Below are 21,231 nucleotides of genomic sequence, written 5' to 3'. Positions count from 1 at the left end.
TTTAAATTGGTTCCAGGGGTACACGGGCAGCAGTGGTGTGGTCAGTGGAGGCCTAGTGGAAGGAGTGACCGCAGACAGGCATCGAAGGCCTAAAATAATAACACATGGCTGTAGGCAATTTTAAATTGGTTCCAGGGGTACACGGGCAGCAGTGGTGTGGTCAGTGGAGGCCTAGTGGAAGGAGTGACCGCAGACAGGCATCGAAGGCCTAAAATAATAACACATGGCTGTAGGCAATTTTAAATTGGTTCCAGGGGTACACAGGCAGCAGTGGTGTGGTCAATGGAGGCCTAGTGGAAGGAGTGACCGCAGACAGGCATCGAAGGCCTAAAATAATAACACATGGCTGTAGGCAATTTTAAATTGGTTCCAGGGGTACACGGGCAGCAGTGGTGTGGTCAGTGGAGGCCTAGTGGAAGGAGTGACCGCAGACAGGCATCGAAGGCCTAAAATAATAACACATGGCTGTAGGCAATTTTAAATTGGTTACAGGGGTACACGGGCAGCAGTGGTGTGGTCAGTGGAGGCCTAGTGGAAGGAGTCACCGCAGACAGGCATCGAAGGCCTAAAATAATAACACATGGCTGTAGGCAATTTTAAATTGGTTACAGGGGTACACGGGCAGCAGTGGTGTGGTCAGTGGAGGCCTAGTGGAAGGAGTGACCGCAGACAGGCATTGAAGGCCTAAAATAATAACACATGGCTGTAGGCAATTTTAAATTGGTTCAAAATTTTCACCAAATTTCCGTTTTTTTCACAAATAAATGCAAGTAATATCAAAGAAATTTTGCCACTATCATAAAATACAATATGTCACGAGAAAACAGTGTCAGAATCACCAGGATCCGTTGAAGCGTTTCAGAGTTATTACCTCATAAAATGACAATGGTCAGAATTGTAAAAAATGGCCCTGTCACTTAGGTGAAAACAGGCTTCGGGGTGAAGGGGTTAAAAATAACAGTATTATTATTAAAAATGTTTAGAATTGAGAGTCCTGAGTGGTTGATACCTTTTAATGGCTAACTGAAAGATGGTAACAAATTGCAAGGTTTCGAGACTACTCAGGTCCCTTCATCAGGCATAGACTTTCCAGTATTATTATTATAATGCTCCTTAGTAAAGTTGAGCGACCTTGACCTTTTTAGAGTCGAGCCGGGTTTCGCGAAACCCGACTATCTCGAAAGTCGGGTCGAGTGAAATCGGCCGATTATGACGTAAAGTCGGGATCGACCGAAACACGAAACCCAATGCAAGTCAATGGGGCAGCATAGTCGGCAGTGAGTGGGGGCCAGGAAAACACCTAGAGTGCCCATTTTAATGTCAAAACCATCCATTCTTCTTAATGAAGCTTGTCAAGCGTAATTTACCTTATAATAATTGGAAGGCATTTGAAATTGGGGGTCATTTGGCTAAAGTTGTGGTGGGTAGGGCTGGTTCAAGTAATTAGTGGGCCCAGGAAATCTGGACCACGTCACGGCAGTGGAGCAGGGAGAGGTAAGTATTTCAACTTTGCAAGTGCTGTGAACCTGAGCAAGCAGGGGGGGCCCACTCGTTGGCATTGGCACTGGCACAGGGCCCCTCAAAGTACAGCGGTGTGTTTGCACGGCGGGGGCGCCTCCCACCGGCAGCAACACTTTTGCATACCATGAGAGGCCCTGTGCCAGTGACGTCGCCAACTAGTATTCCTCCCCCCACCTGATGAAGGAACCTGCACTTTCATCTGCACCTTCCTGTTTGTCCCCGTGTAAGGTGGTATGGTATGCGGGAAGGGGGACCTGACTTTCAGCAGGGTCACAATCTTGCAGTGTAGCGTGCACGGGAAATGTTGCGTTATGGGTCAATGTACCAGCAGACTCATCTATCACTGGCTGGGCAATGGGCAGGATGAGGAGGAAACACAGATATAGGCCCAAAGAATAAAGTGGGCTAAATGCAGTTCAAAATTGGTAACACAGGACTAATCAGGGGGCATTGCAGTGGAGGACAACTGGAATGAGAGGCTGACACAGAGAGTAGGCCCAAATCAGTAAGTAGTCGAAATGCAGTTCAAAATTGGCAACAGTAGTAAACAGGCGGCACAGCTTTGTTCAGTGGAGGAGAACAGCAAGGAGTGGCAGACACCGATAGTAGGCCCCAACCCAACTAGTAGGCCAAATGCAGTCTAACATTAACAACTACTTAACGAGCGCCTGAAAACGGAATTTCAGGACAGGAAACCAGGAGAACAGCAAGGAGCGGCAGACACCGATAGTAGGCCCCAAACCAACTAGTACGCCAAATGCAGTTGTTCCGTTTAACCACAATTTAATGAGAGCCTGAAGATAGAAGTTCAGGAAAGGCAACCTGGAGAACACCTTGGAGTGGAACACACCATCTCTCTACACCCCATACCCAATTTGTAGGTCTAATGCAGCGTAGTTTCCAACAACTACTAAACGAGAGCATGATGATCGAAGCATTGGCGAGGAAACCTGGGGAACACCTTGGAGTGGAACACACCATCTCTCTACACCCCATACCCAATTTGTAGGCCTAATGCAGCGTAGTTTCCAACAACTACTAAACGAGAGCATGATGATCGAAGCATTGGCGAGGAAACCTGGGGAACACCTTGGAGTGGAACACACCATCTCTCTACAGTGGAACACACCATCTCTCTACACCCCATACCCAATTTGTAGGCCTAATGCAGCGTAGTTTCCAACAACTACTAAACGAGAGCCGGAAGATCGAAGCTCAGGAAAGGCAACCTGGAGAACACCTTGGAGTGGAACACACCATCTCTCTACACCCCATACCCAATTTGTAGGCCCAATGCAGCGTAGTTTCCAACAACTACTAAACGAGAGCCGGAAGATCGAAGCAATGGAGAGGAAACCTGGGGAACACCTTGGAGTGTAACACACCATCTCTCTACACCCCATACCCAATTTGTAGGCCTAATGCAGCGTAGTTTCCAACAACTACTAAACGAGAGCCGGAAGATCGAAGCAATGGAGAGGAAACCTGAGGAACACCTTGGAGTGTAACACACCATCTCTCTACACCCCATACCCAATTTGTAGGCCTAATGCAGCGTAGTTTCCAACAACTACTAAACGAGAACTGGAAGATCGAAGCAATGGAGAGGAAACCTGGGGAACACCTTGGAGTGTAACACACCATCTCTCTACACCCCATACCCAATTTGTAGGCCTAATGCAGCGTAGTTTCCAACAACTACTAAACGAGAGCATGAAGATCGAAGCAATGGAGAGGAAACCTGGGGAACACCTTGGAGTGGAACACACCATCTCTCTACACCCCATACCCAATTTGTAGGCCTAATGCAGCGTAGTTTCCAACAACTACTAAACGAGAGCATGATGATCGAAGCATTGGCGAGGAAACCTGGGGAACACCTTGGAGTGGAACACACCATCTCTCTACAGTGGAACACACCATCTCTCTACACCCCATACCCAATTTGTAGGCCTAATGCAGCATAGTTTCCAACAACTACTAAACGAGAGCCGGAAGATCGAAGCTCAGGAAAGGCAACCTGGGGAACACCTTGGAGTGGAACACACCATCTCTCTACACCCCATACCCAATTTGTAGGCCTAATGCAGCGTAGTTTCCAACAACTACTAAACGAGAGCCGGAAGATCGAAGCAATGGAGAGGAAACCTGGGGAACACCTTGGAGTGTAACACACCATCTCTCTACACCCCATACCCAATTTGTAGGCCTAATGCAGCGTAGTTTCCAACAACTACTAAACGAGAGCCGGAAGATCGAAGCAATGGAGAGGAAACCTGGGGAACACCTTGGAGTGTAACACACCATCTCTCTACACCCCATACCCAATTTGTAGGCCTAATGCAGCGTAGTTTCCAACAACTACTAAACGAGAGCATGAAGATCGAAGCAATGGAGAGGAAACCTGGGGAACACCTTGGAGTGGAACACACCATCTCTCTACACCCCATACCCATTTTGTAGGCCTAATGCAGCGTAGTTTCCAACAACTACTAAACGAGAGCATGATGATCGAAGCATTGGCGAGGAAACCTGGGGAACACCTTGGAGTGGAACACACCATCTCTCTACAGTGGAACACACCATCTCTCTACACCCCATACCCAATTTGTAGGCCTAATGCAGCATAGTTTCCAACAACTACTAAACGAGAGCCGGAAGATCGAAGCTCAGGAAAGGCAACCTGGGGAACACCTTGGAGTGGAACACACCATCTCTCTACACCCCATACCCAATTTGTAGGCCTAATGCAGCGTAGTTTCCAACAACTACTAAACGAGAGCCGGAAGATCGAAGCAATGGAGAGGAAACCTGGGGAACACCTTGGAGTGTAACACACCATCTCTCTACACCCCATACCCAATTTGTAGGCCTAATGCAGCGTAGTTTCCAACAACTACTAAACGAGAGCCGGAAGATCGAAGCAATGGAGAGGAAACCTGGGGAACACCTTGGAGTGTAACACACCATCTCTCTACACCCCATACCCAATTTGTAGGCCTAATGCAGCGTAGTTTCCAACAACTACTAAACGAGAGCATGATGATCGAAGCATTGGCGAGGAAACCTGGGGAACACCTTGGAGTGGAACACACCATCTCTCTACAGTGGAACACACCATCTCTCTACACCCATACCCAATTTGTAGGCCTAATGCAGCGTAGTTTCCAACAACTACTAAACGAGAGCCGGAAGATCGAAGCTCAGGAAAGGCAACCTGGGGAACACCTTGGAGTGTAACAAACCCTCTCTCTACACCACGGAAGGGCTGATTCTTAGGAAGGAAGGCTGTCGGAAAGAAGCAGGGCGCGTCCGAGGGTGATTATATTCTTATTAGGTATATACTCACCCTCGGACGCGCCCTGCTTCTTTATTTGTAATGAATGTTTATTTGCAATGTGGTTTTGACTTACTCTATTTTTTTGGTAAATAATGATTTTATTATTTTCATTGTTTTGCATCTTCTTGGCAATAATATAAAGAAGACGCGACAGGACAACACTCGGTGGATGCCATATCTGTGTTTAAAATTGAAAAAACCTTTCAGTTAACTACTTGCAGGAGAAAGTTATTGTAGCTGGTGGCCATTTTTAGTACTGTACCAGATTTTTGTTGTATGTGTTTGTTTTTAATGTTAAAATGTCTGCATTTGATATCTCTCCAGTATTTTCTTTTTTATAAGCAAAATACTTATTTTTATATTTTCTGATGTTGGTTCCAGGGGTACACGGGCAGCAGTGGTGTGGTCAGTGGAGGCCTAGTGGAAGGAGTGACCGCAGACAGGCATCGAAGGCCTAAAATAATAACACATGGCTGTAGGCAATTTTAAATTGGTTCCAGGGGTACACGGGCAGCAGTGGTGTGGTCAGTGGAGGCCTAGTGGAAGGAGTGACCGCAGACAGGCATCGAAGGCCTAAAATAATAACACATGGCTGTAGGCAATTTTAAATTGGTTCCAGGGGTACACGGGCAGCAGTGGTGTGGTCAGTGGAGGCCTAGTGGAAGGAGTGACCGCAGACAGGCATCGAAGGCCTAAAATAATAACACATGGCTGTAGGCAATTTTAAATTGGTTCCAGGGGTACACGGGCAGCAGTGGTGTGGTCAGTGGAGGCCTAGTGGAAGGAGTGACCGCAGACAGGCATCGAAGGCCTAAAATAATAACACATGGCTGTAGGCAATTTTAAATTGGTTCCAGGGGTACACGGGCAGCAGTGGTGTGGTCAGTGGAGGCCTAGTGGAAGGAGTGACCGCAGATAGGCATCGAAGGCCTAAAATAATAACACATGGCTGTAGGCAATTTTAAATTGGTTCCAGGGGTACACAGGCAGCAGTGGTGTGGTCAGTGGAGGCCTAGTGGAAGGAGTGACCGCAGACAGGCATCGAAGGCCTAAAATAATAACACATGGCTGTAGGCAATTTTAAATTGGTTCCAGGGGTACACGGGCAGCAGTGGTGTGGTCAGTGGAGGCCTAGTGGAAGGAGTGACCGCAGACAGGCATCGAAGGCCTAAAATAATAACACATGGCTGTAGGCAATTTTAAATTGGTTACAGGGGTACACGGGCAGCAGTGGTGTGGTCAGTGGAGGCCTAGTGGAAGGAGTCACCGCAGACAGGCATCGAAGGCCTAAAATAATAACACATGGCTGTAGGCAATTTTAAATTGGTTACAGGGGTACACGGGCAGCAGTGGTGTGGTCAGTGGAGGCCTAGTGGAAGGAGTGACCGCAGACAGGCATCGAAGGCCTAAAATAATAACACATGGCTGTAGGCAATTTTAAATTGGTTCCAGGGGTACACGGGCAGCAGTGGTGTGGTCAGTGGAGGCCTAGTGGAAGGAGTGACCGCAGACAGGCATCGAAGGCCTAAAATAATAACACATGGCTGTAGGCAATTTTAAATTGGTTCCAGGGGTACACGGGCAGCAGTGGTGTGGTCAGTGGAGGCCTAGTGGAAGGAGGGACCGCAGACAGGCTTCGAAGCTCTAACATAATAAATTGGGCTGGCTGTAGGCAATTTTAAATTGGTTCCAGGGGTACACGGGCAGCAGTGGTGTGGTCAGTGGAGGCCTAGTGGAAGGAGTGACCACAGACAGGCATCGAAGGCCTAACATAACAAAAATGTCAATACAATGGTATTGTCAGTGGCAGGCATTGAAGGATGTCAGCGCATAGACTAAACATTGGTGGAGCTGTGAGATAATTTTGCAAGTGGTAGAGCACTGTTTGAGCTGGGGGGGGAAACTGTCTTGTGGCCGGCGGTACAGGCCCAGGGCCCCTCATATTACAACGGTGTGTCTGACGTTGGGTGCGCACCACCACCGCCAGAGACACTTTATTGCACTAGGAGGGACCCAGTGGCAGTGCCATCGACCAAAAGCGGGCTCACCCACCTCTTCAGACAAACTGCACTCCCACGGGTGCTGTCGCCAAGTGTCGATACCACGGCCCCGTGTGGGGAGTTTGGCCATTTAGTGAGGTGTAAACATGTCGTATGCTGGACAATCAGGTGCAGAAAATTACGAGATTGGAAAAGGCATTCAGAATAGTCCACAGGCAAGACCTTTTCATAGGAAAGCTAGGTGTCAGCCGGGCAAGGTGGGGCAAAAGATTTCTAAATCCAGTTGTGGTTCATTTTAATGAAGGTTAGATCATCTACATTTTGGGTAGCCAGACGAGTCCTTTTTTCTGTTAGTATTGAACCTGCAGCACTGAATACTCTTTCTGATAGGACACTAGCTGCCGGGCAAGCAAGCTCCTGCAATGCATATTCTGCCAATTCTGGCCAGGTGTCTAATTTTGATGCCCAGTAATCAAATGGGAATGACGGTTGAGGGAGAACATCGATAAGGGATGAAAAATAGTTTGTAACCATACTGGACAAATGTTGTCTCCTGTCACTTTGAATTGATGCTGCAGTACCTGTCCTGTCTGCGGTCATAGCAAAATCACTCCACAACCTGGTCAGAAAACCCCTCTGGCCAACGCCACTTCTGATTTCTGCCCCTCTAACTCCTCTGGTCTGCTGGCCCCTGCAGCTCGTGTGAGAACGATCACGGGCGCTGTGTGCAGGGAATGCCAGAAGCAAACGGTCAACAAGAGTTGATTGTTTGGTTGCTAATATTAGTTCCAAGTTCTCATGTGGCATTATATTTTGCAATTTGCCTTTATAGCGAGGATCAAGGAGGCAGGCCAACCAGTAATCGTCATCATTCATCATTTTAGTTATGCGTGTGTCCCTTTTGAGGATACGTAAGGCATAATCCGCCATGTGGGCCAAAGTTCCAGTTCTCAAATCTGCGGTTGTGCTTGGTTGAGGGGCAGTTTCAGGCAAAACCACGTCACTTGTGTCCCTCAAAAAACCAGAACCCGGCCTTGCCGCGCCACCAATTTCCAGTGGCCCCGGAAAAGCTTCCTCATTAAAAATATAATCATCCCCATCATCCTCCTCATCCTCCTCATCCTCTTCGCCCGCTACCTCGTCCTGTACACTGCCCTGGCCAGACAATGGCTGACTGTCATCAAGGCTTTCCTCTTCCTCAGCTGCAGACGCCTGATCCTTTATGTGCGTCAAACTTTGCATCAGCAGACGCATTAGGGGGATGCTCATGCTTATTATGGCGTTGTCTGCACTAACCAGCCGTGTGCATTCCTCAAAACACTGAAGGACTTGACACATGTCTTGAATCTTCGACCACTGCACACCTGACAACTCCATGTCTGCCATCCTACTGCCTGCCCGTGTATGTGTATCCTCCCACAAAAACATAACAGCCCGCCTCTGTTCACACAGTCTCTGAAGCATGTGCAGTGTTGAGTTCCACCTTGTTGCAACGTCTATGATTAGGCGATGCTGGGGAAGGTTCAAAGAACGCTGATAGGTCTGCATACGGCTGGAGTGTACGGGCGAACGGCGGATATGTGAGCAAAGTCCACGCACTTTGAGGAGCAGGTCGGATAACCCCGGATAACTTTTCAGGAAGCACTGCACCACCAGGTTTAAGGTGTGAGCCAGGCATGGAATGTGTTTCAGTTGGGAAAGGGAGATGGCAGCCATGAAATTCCTTCCGTTATCACTCACTACCTTGCCTGCCTCAAGATCTACAGTGCCCAGCCACGACTGCGTTTCTTTCTGCAAGAACTCGGACAGAACTTCCGCGGTGTGTCTGTTGTCACCCAAACACTTCATAGCCAATACAGCCTGCTGACGTTTGCCAGTAGCTGCCCCATAATGGGAGACCTGGTGTGCAACAGTGGCAGCTGCGGATGGAGTGGTTGTGCGACTGCGGTCTGTGGACGAGCTCTCGCTTCTGCAGGAGGACGAAGAGGAGGAGGAGGGGGTGCGAACGGCTACAGCCAATTGTTTCCTAGACCGTGGGCTAGGCAGAACTGTCCCAAACTTGCTGTCCCCTGTGGACCCTGCATCCACCACATTTACCCAGTGTGCCGTGATGGACACGTAACGTCCCTGGCCATGCCTACTGGTCCATGCATCTGTTGTCAGGTGCACCTTTGTGCTCACAGATTGCCTGAGTGCATGGACGATGCGCTCTTTAACATGCTGGTGGAGGGCTGGGATGGCTTTTCTGGAAAAAAAGTGTCGACTGGGTAGCTCGTAGCGTGGTACAGCGTAGTCCATCAGGGCTTTGAAAGCTTCGCTTTCAACTAACCGGTAGGGCATCATCTCTAACGAGATTAGTCTAGCTATGTGTGCGTTCAAACCCTGTGTACGCGGATGCGAGGCTAAGTACTTCCTTTTTCTAACCATAGTCTCATGTAGGGTGAGCTGGACTGGAGAGCTGGAGATCGTGGAACTAGCGGGGGTGCCGGTGGACATGGCAGACTGAGAGACGGTGGGAGATGGTATTGTTGCCACCGGTGCCCTAGATGCAGTGTTTCCTACTACGAAACTGGTGATTCCCTGACCCTGACTGCTTTGGCCTGGCAAAGAAACCTGCACAGATACTGCAGGTGGTGCGGAAAATGGTGGCCCTACACTGCCGGAAGGGATGTTGCGTTGCTGACTAGCTTCATTGGCCGAGGGTGCTACAACCTTAAGGGACGTTTGGTAGTTAGTCCAGGCTTGCAAATGCATGGTGGTTAAATGTCTATGCATGCAACTTGTATTGAGACTTTTCAGATTCTGTCCTCTGCTTAAGGTAGTTGAACATTTTTGACAGATGACTTTGCGCTGATCAATTGGATGTTGTTTAAAAAAATGCCAGACTGCACTCTTTCTAGCATCGGACACCTTTTCAGGCATTGCAGACTGAGCTTTAACCGGATGGCCACGCTGTCCTCCAACAGGTTTTGGCTTTGCCACGCGATTTGGGCAAGATACGGGCCCGGCAGATGGAACCTGTTGTGATGTTGATGCCTGCTGCGGCCCCTCCTCCTCCGCTTCAGAACTGCTGCCGCCTGCACCCTGTTCCCCCAATGGCTGCCAATCGGGGTCAAGAACTGGGTCATCTATTACCTCTTCTTGTAGCTCGTGTGCAACTTCGTCTGTGTCACCGTGTCGGTCGGTGGTATAGCGTTCGTGATGGGGCAACATAGTCTCATCAGGGTCTGATTCTTGATCAGCACCCTGCGAGGGCAATGTTGTGGTCTGAGTCAAAGGACCAGCATAGTAGTCTGGCTGTGGCTGTGCATCAGTGCACTCCATGTCAGATTCAACTTGTAATGGGCATGGACTGTTAACTGCTTCACTTTCTAAGCCAGGGACGGTATGTGTAAAGAGCTCCATGGAGTAACCCGTTGTGTCGCCTGCTGCATTCTTCTCTGTTGTTGTTTTTGCTGAAGAGGACAAGGAAGCGACTTGTCCCTGACCGTGAACATCCACTAACGACGCGCTGCTTTGACATTTACCAGTTTCACGAGAGGAGGCAAAAGAGCTAGAGGCTGAGTCAGCAAGATAAGCCAAAACTTGCTCTTGCTGCTCCGGCTTTAAAAGCGGTTTTCCTACTCCCAGAAAAGGGAGCGTTTGAGGCCTTGTGTAGCCAGACGACGAACCTGGCTCCACAGCTCCAGACTTAGGTGCAATATTTTTTTTCCCACGACCAGCTGATGCTCCACCACTACCACTACCCTCATTACCAGCTGACAATGAACGCCCCCGGCCACGACCTCTTCCACCATACTTCCTCATTGTTTTAAAAACGTAAACAAACTAACGGTATTTGTTGCTGTCACACAAATTACACGGTGAGCTATAACTTCAGTATGATTTAGCTACCCCTTTACAGGTGAGTGAGACCACAACGAAAATCAGGCACAATGTTACACACTCTGTTGTTGGTGGCAACAAATGAGAGAGATGCCACACACGCAGGACTGTCACTGAAGCACAAATGTAAATATTAATCTCCCACTGATTTGATTTTTTTTTTTTTTTAAGGGAGACTTTAGGAAAAAAAATAATAGAATAAAATGATTTTTTCAGGAAGAATTTAGAAACCAAATAAAATAAAATGATTTTCTCAGGGAGAATTTAGAAAACAAATAAAACAAAAAAAGGCTTTCTATGGCCCACTGAGTGAGAGATGACGCACACAGGAGTCAGGAGTGGCACACAAGCCCAGAGGCCAATATTTATCTCCCACTGATTGATGTAGTGATTTTTTCAGGTAGATTTTGGAACCCAAATCAAGCTAAAAAAAATAATAGGCTTTCTATGGCCCACAATTGGAGAGAGAGAGAGAGATGGCACACCCAGGAGTCAAGACTGGCACACAAGCAGAAAGGGCAATATTAATCTCCCACTGATTTGTTTTTGTTTTGTTTTTTTCAGGGAGACTTTAGGAAAAAAAAAATAGAATAAAATGATTTTTTCAGGAAGAATTTAGAAACCAAATAAAATAAAATGATTTTTTCAGGGAGAATTTAGAAAACAAATAAAACAAAAAAAGGCTTTCTATGGCCCACTGAGTGAGAGATGACGCACACAGGAGTCAGGAGTGGCACACAAGCCCAGAGGCCAATATTTATCTCCCACTGATTGATGTAGTGATTTTTTTCAGGTAGATTTTGGAACCCAAATCAAGCTAAAAAAATAATAGGCTTTCTATGGCTCACAATTGGAGAGAGAGAGAGAGATGGCACACCCAGGAGTCAAGACTGGCACACAAGCAGAAAGGGCAATATTAATCTCCCACTGATTTGTTTTTTTTTTTTTTTTTTTTTCAGGGAGACTTTAGGAAAAAAAAAATGGAATAAAATGATTTTTTCAGGAAGAATTTAGAAACTAAAGAAAATAAAATGATTTTTTCAGGGAGAATTTAGAAAACAAATAAAACAAAAAAAGGCTTTCTATGGCCCACTGAGTGAGAGATGACGCACACAGGAGTCAGGAGTGGCACACAAGCCCAGAGGCCAATATTTATCTCCCACTTTTTTTTTTTTGTTCCAGGGAAAATTTATAAACCCAAAAAAAAAATAATAAATAGGCTTTCTATGGCCCACTATCTGAGAGACAGAGAGAGATGGCACGCTTAGGACTGGCACACAAGCCCAAAGGCCAATATTAATCTCCCTTTTTTTTTTAAGGGAGAATTTATAAAACCAAAAAAAAATAAATAAATAGGTTTTCTATGGCCCACTATTTGTGAGAGAGATGGCACGCTCAGGACTGGCACACAAGCCCAGAGGCCAATATTAATCTCCCACTTTTTTTTTTTTTTCCAGGGAAAATTTATAAACCCAATAAAAAAAATAATAAATAGGCTTTCTATGGCCCATTATCTGAGAGAGAGAGATGGCACGCTTAGGACTGGCACACAAGCCCAAAGGCCAATATTAATCTCCCACTGATTGATTTATTGATTTTTTCAGGTAGAATTTAGAACCCAAATAAAGCAAAAAAAAAAAAAAAGGGCTTTCTATGGCCCACTGAGTGAGTGATGATGCACACAGGAGTCAGGAGTGGCACACAAGCCCTGAGGCCAATATTTTTCTCCCACTGATTGATGTAGTGATTTTTTCAGGTAGATTTTAGAACCAAAATCAAGCAAAAAAATAAATAGGCTTTCTATGGCCCACTGAGTGAGTGATGATGCACACAGGAGTCAAGAGTGGCACACAAGCCCTGAGGCCAATATTTTTCTCCCACTGATTGATGTAGTGATTTTTTCAGGTAGATTTTATAACCCAAATCAAGCAAAAAAATAAATAGGCTTTCTATGGCCCACTGAGTGAGAGATGACACAGACAGGGATGGCACTCTAGCAGAAATGTCAATCTTAATCTCCCACAAAAAAAAAAAAAAAACAGGGAGTGTCCTTCAATTACTATCTCCCTGCAGTAATCTCAGCCAGGTATGGCAGGCAGCAATAAGGAGTGGACTGATGCACAAATTAAATAAAAAGTGTGTACAAACCAAAAAGATAGCTGTGCAGAAAGGAAGGAACAAGAGGATTTGTGCTTTGAAAAAAGCAGTTGGTTTGCACAGCGGCGTACACACAGCAATGCAGCTATCAGGGAGCCTTCTAGGGCAGCCCAATGAGCTACAGCGCTGAGGGGGAAAAAAAAAAAAATGTAGCTTCCACTGTCCCTGCACACCGAAGGTGGTGTTGGGCAGTGGAAATCGCTACAGCACAAGGGGTTTGGTGGTTAATGGACCCTGCCTAACGCTATCCCTGCTTCTGACGAAGCGGCAGCAACCTCTCCCTAAGCTCAGATCAGCAGCAGTAACATGGCGGTCGGCGGGAACTCCCCTTTATAGCCCCTGTGACGCCGCAGACAGCAAGCCAATCACTGCAATGCCCTTCTCTAAGATGGTGGGGACCAGGACCTATGTCATCACGCTGCCCACACTCTGCGTTTACCTTCATTGGCTGAGAAATGGCGCTTTTCGCGTCATTGAAACGCGACTTTGGCGCAAAAGTCGCGTACCGCATGGCCGACCCCGCACAGGGGTCGGATCGGGTTTCATGAAACCCGACTTTGCCAAAAGTCGGCGACTTTTGAAAATGAACGACCCGTTTCGCTCAACCCTACTCCTTAGGGTATGTTTCCACGTGGCGTATTTGCTGCGGAATGGATGCTGCGTACATCATTAGATGCTCCCATGTGAGACAGATCCCCCTACAGTCAGACTGCTGGTGGTCACACAAAGCTGCTCCCTGTCTATCTCCTCCCCTCCCCCCTTCACATTTGTATTATTATAGGTTGACCTTGTGTTGTGTGTGTTGAACCTTTTAGTCCTTGCTCTATTGATATAATTTTTCACTTGGTTACCTTTAAGTTTATGGTTGTCATATTTTTTAAATACAATGATAAAATTCCATTGCATTTTGATTTGTTGGTACTCTGAGGTGTTTTTCCTGGTGTGAAGAGCTTTTGGTAAAATTTTATATAATCACTCCCCTCACCTTTTTATGACATGATTTAAGGGATACAAGTTCCCCCCCCAAAGCAGAGAAATGTTGCGGGATGGCTAGGGTGAAGCCCAATATTTTTGTGAATTTTAAGGCCTTAGTTGACATGTTTTTAATATTTCACTCAGCATATGATTTATTTTCAGGGCTGCCAGTGCAATATGAGGCTCAGAGGCCAGGTGAATATGGGGATCAGAGCTGGAATTGGTGAAGCTTCTGCCATCTCAAGAACTGACAATTTTATCATGTTCAACTGTAAGAACCTGCAAATTGTGTGAAGCGTGCTCAGTTTTCTATTGACAACCAGACCTGATTGTGAGCAGATTTCTGAAGGTGCTGGCAATAGCCATCCCATAGCTACAAGAAATTTTGTGACTGTTTTTTGCAGTTTAGGAGCACATCAGAGTCTTAAGCTGTGTTTATTACTAAACTTTGGGGGGGTGGGGGGAACATTTTTGTATATAATCATTATGCATAAACATCTCTAAGGGATGAAGGATTCACTAAACCAAATTTACTTGACATGCAAGCAATTAAACAATTTACTGATGGAGCTTAATAGATTCTGGCTACAACTTTGATGCTACATTGTAGGTTGCTGCTTTTTAAACTTTTTTTTGTCATACCCAGGTTGTGCCAATAGCTAGGTTGGTTTGCTACATCTGCAAGCTATTTATATAAAAAAAACAATAAATATTAGGCTTATTTTGTTTTTGTTATCCTTATCAAGCATGCATGTTGTGGTGGGTTCATGGTGACAAACAGGGGTTCAATTACATGACTGTTTCACTTGCCATACTGAATAGTTGATCAACCATTGGTTATCTCCTTTAATCCCTTTACCCCCTCCAAGGAGATTTCCACCTTAAAAACCAGGCCAATTTTTACAATTCTGTAAAATTCCAGTGTCACTTTGAGGTAATACAGGTGCTTCTCACAAAATTTTAATATAATTAAAAAGTTAATTTATTTCAGTTCTTTAATACAAAAAGTGAAACTCGTATATTATATAGCGTCATTACAGAGTGATATATTTGAAGTGTTTATTTCTGTTAATGTTAATGATTATGGCTTATAGCCAATGAAAACACAAAAGTAATTATCTCACTAAATTAGAATAATTAACAAAAAAACACCGGCAAAGGCTTTCTAAGCATTTAAAAAGGAACCTTAGTCTGTTTCAGTAGGCTCCACAATCATGGGGAAGACTGCTGACTTGACAGAAGGCAGTCAATGGCACACTGCACAAGGTGGGTAAGCCACAAAAGGTCATTTCTAAGGAAGCTGGGTGTTCACATAGCACATTAATGGAAAATTGAGTGGAAGGAAAAAGTGTGGTAGAAAAAAGTGCACAAGCAACAAGGATAACCGCAGCCTTGAAAGGATTGTTAAGAAAAGGTCATTCAAAAATTTGGGGGAGATTCACAAGGAGTGGACTGCTGCTGGAGACATTGCTTCAAGAGCCACCACACACAGCCCTATACAGGACAAGGGCTACAATTGTCGCATTCCTTGTGTCAAGCCACTCATAACCAATAAACAATGCCAGAAGCATCTTAGCTGGGCCAAGGAGAAGAAGAACTGGACAGCTGCTCAGCGGTCCAAGGTGTTGCTTTCAGATGAAAATACATGTTGCATTTAATTTGGAAATCAAGGTCCCAGAGTCTGGAGGAAGAGTGGAGAGGCCACAATCCAAGCTGCTTGAGATCTAGTGTTAAGTTTCCACAATCAGTGATGGTTTGGGGAGCCATGTCATCTGCTGGTGTAGGTCCACAGTGTTTTATCAAGACCAAAGTCAGCGCAGCCATCTACCAGGAAATTTTATGCTTCCCTCTGCCAACAAGCTTTTTCGAGATGGAAATTTCATTCTCCAGCAGTACTTGGCACCTGTCCACACTGCCAAAAGTAGCAATACCTGCTTTAAAAACAGTATCACTGTGCTTGATTGGTCAGCAAACTTACCTGACCTTAACCCCATAGAGAATCTATGCGGTATTGTAAATAGTAAGATGAGAGACACCAGACCCCACAACACAGACAAGCTGAAGGCTGCAATCAAAGCAACCTGGGCTTCCATAACACCTCAGCAGTGCCACAGGCTGATCGCCTCCATGCCACGCCACATTGATGCAGTAATTGATACAAAAGGAGCCCTGACCAAGTATTGAGTGCATTTAATGAACATACATTTCTGTAGGCCAACATTTCAGATTTTAAAATCGGTTTTAAGCTTTTGGGTTTTCATTTGCTGCAAGCCAAAATCATCAATATTAACAGAAATAAACACTTGAAATAGATCACGCTGGTTGTAATGACTCATATATAATATGAGTTTTACTTTTTGTATTGAACTGAAATAAATTAACCTTTTGATTATATTCTAATTTTGTGAGAAGCACCTGTAACTCAGGTACACTTCAACGGATCCCCCTCATTCTGAGTTTGTTTTTTTTATAGTGGCATATTGTACTTCATGATAGTGGTAACATTTCTTCTATTTAACTTATTTGGGAAATAAATGTAAATTTGACAAAAATTTGGAAAATTTTACAATTTTCAAACTTTGAATTCTTATGCCCTTAAATCAATGTCTCACAAAACATTTTCGACATGTCTACTTTACATCAGCACAATTTTTTAAACAACTTTTTTTCTTAGGAAGTTAAAAGGGTTAGAAGTTAACCAGTGTGAGTTCTCCTTTTTCCAACAACACTATTATAAAAAACTGCACCCCTCAAAACTACAGTAAAGAAGTTTTTGTTAAACCTTCAGGTACTTAACAGAAATTTTTGAAATACTGAAAATGTTTTTACTTCAGATCCAAATTTTTTTAATTTTCATAAGGGTAACAGGAAAACGTGGGCCCCCAAATTTTTTTCTGCAATTTCTCCTGAACATACCGATACCCAATATGTTGGGAAAACCATTGTTTGAGCGCATAGCAGAGCTCAGAAGTAGTGTTGAGCGATACCTTCCGATATTTGGAAGTATCGGTATCGGCCGATACCGGCAAAATATCGCTATTCAATTGATAGGGGGAGAGAGTGATTGGAAATGTACTAACCACAGCACACACAGACTTAAGGCTCGCTCCCACTTGCAATGAAATCAGACGAATGCAATCCAATACAAAATCGTATTATATTGGAACCAATGTTATTCAATGACTCAGTAATCATCTGCAACTTTTTTTTATCATCTCAGATCGGATTGCGATCAGATGCGAATTTCAGACTGCAATGAGCCAAAACAAGATAATGGGTACAAGAAAAAAATCACTGAGCACACGTTCAATGCGTGTGCTGTCCAATTTTTAAGCACCCTTCTCCTTGAAAACCTGACATTTCATCAGCCACATACAGTAAAATCACAGCGTGACCCATCAGAAAAGAACAGATAGTATAGACATATACACATAGAATACAGTCCTGCTCATCATTATTGACACCCCTTTATTTTTTTATAGACTGTACAATATCTTCAGAAACAAATGGAAATGTACCAAAGTTGTATCCTCAGCATTTTTTAATTAATTGTCTAAAGTAATACAACAATAAAAACATTGTTTTTCATCTTACAAGTTGTGTTGGACCCTTCCTTATGACATATGATCATTAGTGTTGAGCGATACCTTCCGATATTTGCAAGTATCGGTATCGGATGGTATCGGCAAATACCGGCAAAATATCGGATCTCGCCGATACCGAGTTCCAATACCAATACAAGTCAATGGGACACAAATATCGGAATGTATCCTGGATGGTTCCCAGGGTCTGAAGGAGAGGAAACTCTCCTTCAGGCCCTGGGATTTATATTAATGTAAAAAATAAAGAATAAAAATAAAAAATATGGCTATACTCACCCCTCCGAAGGACCCTGGCTGTTGTGAATTCTGTGGCCAAGCTCCCTCCTGTGGTCGTGAGTGGTACTGCGGCTGGTTCTGTCTATAAGCTTCCTTTGGTGGATGAGAGTGGTACTGCGGCTTCTGAGTTTCCTTCCTCAGGTGATGAGGTTAAGTCGTTAGGTGCTGCTCTATTTAACTCCACCTGGTGCTTTGATCCTGGCCTCCAGTCAATGTTCTAGTATTGGTCTTGCTTCCTCCTGGATCGTTCCTGTGGCCTGTCTATCCTGCATAAGCTAAGTTCTGCTTATGTTATTTTTGTTTGCTATATTTTCTGTCCAGCTTGCTATATTGGTTTTTCTTGCTTGCTGGAAGCTCTGAGATGCAGAGGGAGCACCTCCGTACCGTTAGTCGGTGCGGAGGGTCTTTTTGCCCCTCTGCGTGGTTGTTTGTAGGTTTTTGTGTTGACCGCAAAGCTATCTTTCCTATCCTCGGTCTATTCAGTAAGTCGGGCCTCACTTTGCTAAATCTATTTCATCTCTGTGTTTGTATTTCATCTTTACTCACAGTCATTATATGTGGGGGGCTGCCTTTTCCTTTGGGGAATTTCTCTGAGGCAAGGTAGGCTTATTTTTCTATCTTCAGGGCTAGTTAGTTTCTCAGGCTGTGCCGAGTTGCATAGGGAGCGTTAGGCGCAATCCACGGCTACCTCTAGTGTGGTGTGATAGGATTAGGGATTGCGGTCAGCAGAGTTTCCACGTCTCAGAGCTCGTCATATGTTTTTGGTAAATGTCAGGTCACTTTGTGTGCTCTGAACTTCAAGGTCCATTGTGGTTCTGAATTACCTGTTCATAACAGTACTGGAGGCCCAAAGTACTAATGCTTCTCAATAGAGGGAAAAGAGAAGTTCTGAGACCATTTTTTTTTCTTTGCACTGTGTTCTGTCTTTCTTTTCCCCTTTACATCAGGGTGGTTCAGAACACAGGTGTGGACATGGACATTCAGGGTCTGTCCTCTTTGATGGATAATCTCACTATAAGAGTACAGAACATTCAAGATTTAGTGGTTCAGAATCGTATGTTAGAACCTAAAATTCCTATTCCTGAGTTATTTTCTGGAGATAGAGCTAAGTTTTTGAATTTTAAAAATAATTGTAAACTATTTCTGGCTTTGAAACCCCGCTCCTCTGGTGACCCAGTTCAACAAGTTAAAATCATTATTTCTTTATTACGTGGCGACCCTCAAGACTGGGCATTTTCCCTTGCGCCAGGAGATCCTGCATTATGTAATATTGATGCGTTTTTTCTGGCGCTCGGATTGCTGTACGACGAACCTAATTCAGTGGATCAGGCAGAGAAAAATTTGCTGGCTCTGTGTCAGGGTCAGGATGAGATAGAGATTTATTGTCAGAAGTTTAGAAAGTGGTCCGTGCTCACTCAATGGAATGAATGTGCGCTGGCAGCTATTTTCAGAAAGGGTCTCTCTGAGGCTCTTAAGGATGTCATGGTGGGATTTCCTATGCCTGCTGGTCTGAATGAGTCTATGTCTTTGGCCATTCAGATCGGTCGACGCTTGCGTGAGTGTAAATCTGTGCACCATTTGGCGGTATTATCTGAGCATAAACCTGAGCCTATGCAGTGCGATAGGACTTTGACCAGAGCTGAAAGGCAAGAACACAGACGCCAGAATGGGCTGTGTTTCTACTGTGGTGATTCCACTCATGCTATCTCCGATTGTCCTAAGCGCACTAAGCGGTTCGCTAGGTCCGCCATCATTAGTACGGTACAGTTGAAATTTCTTTTGTCCGTTACTTTGATCTGCTCTTTGTCTTCCTATTCTGTCATGGCATTTGTGGATTCAGGCGCTGCCCTGAATTTGATGGACTTGGAGTTTGCTAGGCTCTGTGGGTTTGTCTTGGAGCCCTTGCAGTGTCTTATTCCATTGAGAGGAATTGATGCTACGCCTTTGGCCAAGAATAAGCCTCAGTATTGGACCCAGCTGACCATGTGCATGGCTCCTGCGCACCAGGAGGATATTCGCTTTCTGGTGTTGCATAATCTGCATGATGTGGTCGTGTTGGGGTTGCCATAGCTACAAGTCCATAACCCAGTATTAGATTGGAAATCAATGTCTGTGTCCAGCTGGGGTTGTCAGGGGGTACATGGTGATGTTCCATTTCTGTCTATCTCATCATCCACCCCTTCTGAGGTACCAGAGTTCCTGTCTGATTACCGGGATGTATTCGATGAGCCCAAGTCCAATGCCCTACCTCCGCATAGGGATTGTGATATCGATTTGATTTCTGGTAGTAAGTTTCCTAAGGGTCGACTGTTTAATTTATCTGTACCTGAGCACGCCGCTATGCGGAGTTACGTGAAGGAGTCTTTGGAGAAGGGTCATATTCGCCCGTCATCGTCGCCATTGGGAGCGGGGTTCTTTTTTTGTGGTCAGGAAGGATGGTTCGCTGAGACCTTGTATTGATTACCGCCTTCTAAATAAAATTACGGTCAAATTTCAGTACCCCTTGCCGCTGCTGTCTGATTTGTTTGCTCGGATTAAGGGGGCTAGTTGGTTCACCAAGATAGATCTTCGTGGTGCGTATAATCTTGTGCGTATTAAACGGGGCGATGAATGGAAAACAGCATTTAATACGCCCGAAGGCCATTTTGAGTACCTGGTTATGCCATTCGGGCTTTCTAATGCTCCATCAGTGTTTCAGTCCTTTATGCATGACATCTTCCGAGAGTACCTGGATAAATTCCTGATTGTATACTTGGATGATATTTTGGTCTTCTCGGATGATTGGGAGTCTCATGTGAAGCAGGTCAGAATGGTGTTCCAGGTCCTGCGTGCTAATTCTTTGTTTGTGAAGGGGTCAAAGTGTCTCTTTGGTGTTCAGAAGGTTTCATTTTTGGGGTTCATTTTTTCTCCTTCTACTATCGAGATGGACCCTGTTAAAGTTCAGGCCATTTTTGATTGGACTCAGCCAACATCCCTGAAGAGTCTGCAGAAGTTCCTGGGCTTTGCTAATTTTTATCGTCGCTTCATCAATAATTTTTCTAGTATTGCTAAACCGTTGACTGATTTAACCAAGAAGGGTGCTGATGTGGTCAATTGGTATTCTGCTGCTGTGGAAGCTTTTCAGGAGTTGAAGCGTCGTTTTTCTTCTGCCCCTGTGTTGTGCCAACCAGATGTTTCGCTTCCGTTCCAGGTCGAGGTTGATGCTTCTGAAATTGGAGCAGGGGCTGTTTTGTCGCAGAGAAGTTCTGATTGATCGATGATGAAACCATGCGCCTTCTTTTCCAGGAAATTTTCGCCTGCTGAGCGAAATTATGATGTTGGCAATCGAGAGTTGCTAGCCATGAAGTGGGCATTCGAGGAGTGGCGTCATTGGCTTAAAGGAGCTAAGCATTGCGTGGTGGTCTTGACTGATCACAAAAACTTGACTTATCTCGAGTCTGCCAAACGGTTGAATCCTAGACAGGCTCGTTGGTCG

General features: G+C 45.1%; 1 protein-coding gene across 3 annotated transcripts in view; it reads left to right on the top strand.

The window, feature by feature from the left end:
* LOC138665079 (protein-glutamine gamma-glutamyltransferase E-like) overlaps positions 1 to 21,231 on the top strand; it is a 159,635-nt gene that overhangs the window by 18,171 nt on the left and 120,233 nt on the right. The window contains exon 2 of one of the 3 annotated variants that reach the window (XM_069752247.1): positions 14,041 to 14,149. The exons of 1 other annotated variant lie outside the window; for it this stretch is intronic. In XM_069752247.1, coding sequence (XP_069608348.1) covers positions 14,056 to 14,149 — 94 coding nt within the window. In that variant the 5' untranslated portion in view covers positions 14,041 to 14,055. The remainder of the gene's footprint in view (positions 1 to 14,040; positions 14,150 to 21,231) is intronic. One more of the 3 variants, XM_069752248.1, reaches the window with a different exon arrangement.

This window comes from Ranitomeya imitator, chromosome 2, assembly GCF_032444005.1.
Source record: "Ranitomeya imitator isolate aRanImi1 chromosome 2, aRanImi1.pri, whole genome shotgun sequence".
Classification (NCBI taxonomy): domain Eukaryota; kingdom Metazoa; phylum Chordata; class Amphibia; order Anura; family Dendrobatidae; genus Ranitomeya; species Ranitomeya imitator.
Note: the sequence above shows the minus strand (reverse complement) of the source record. Positions and strands in the feature narration are given on the sequence as shown.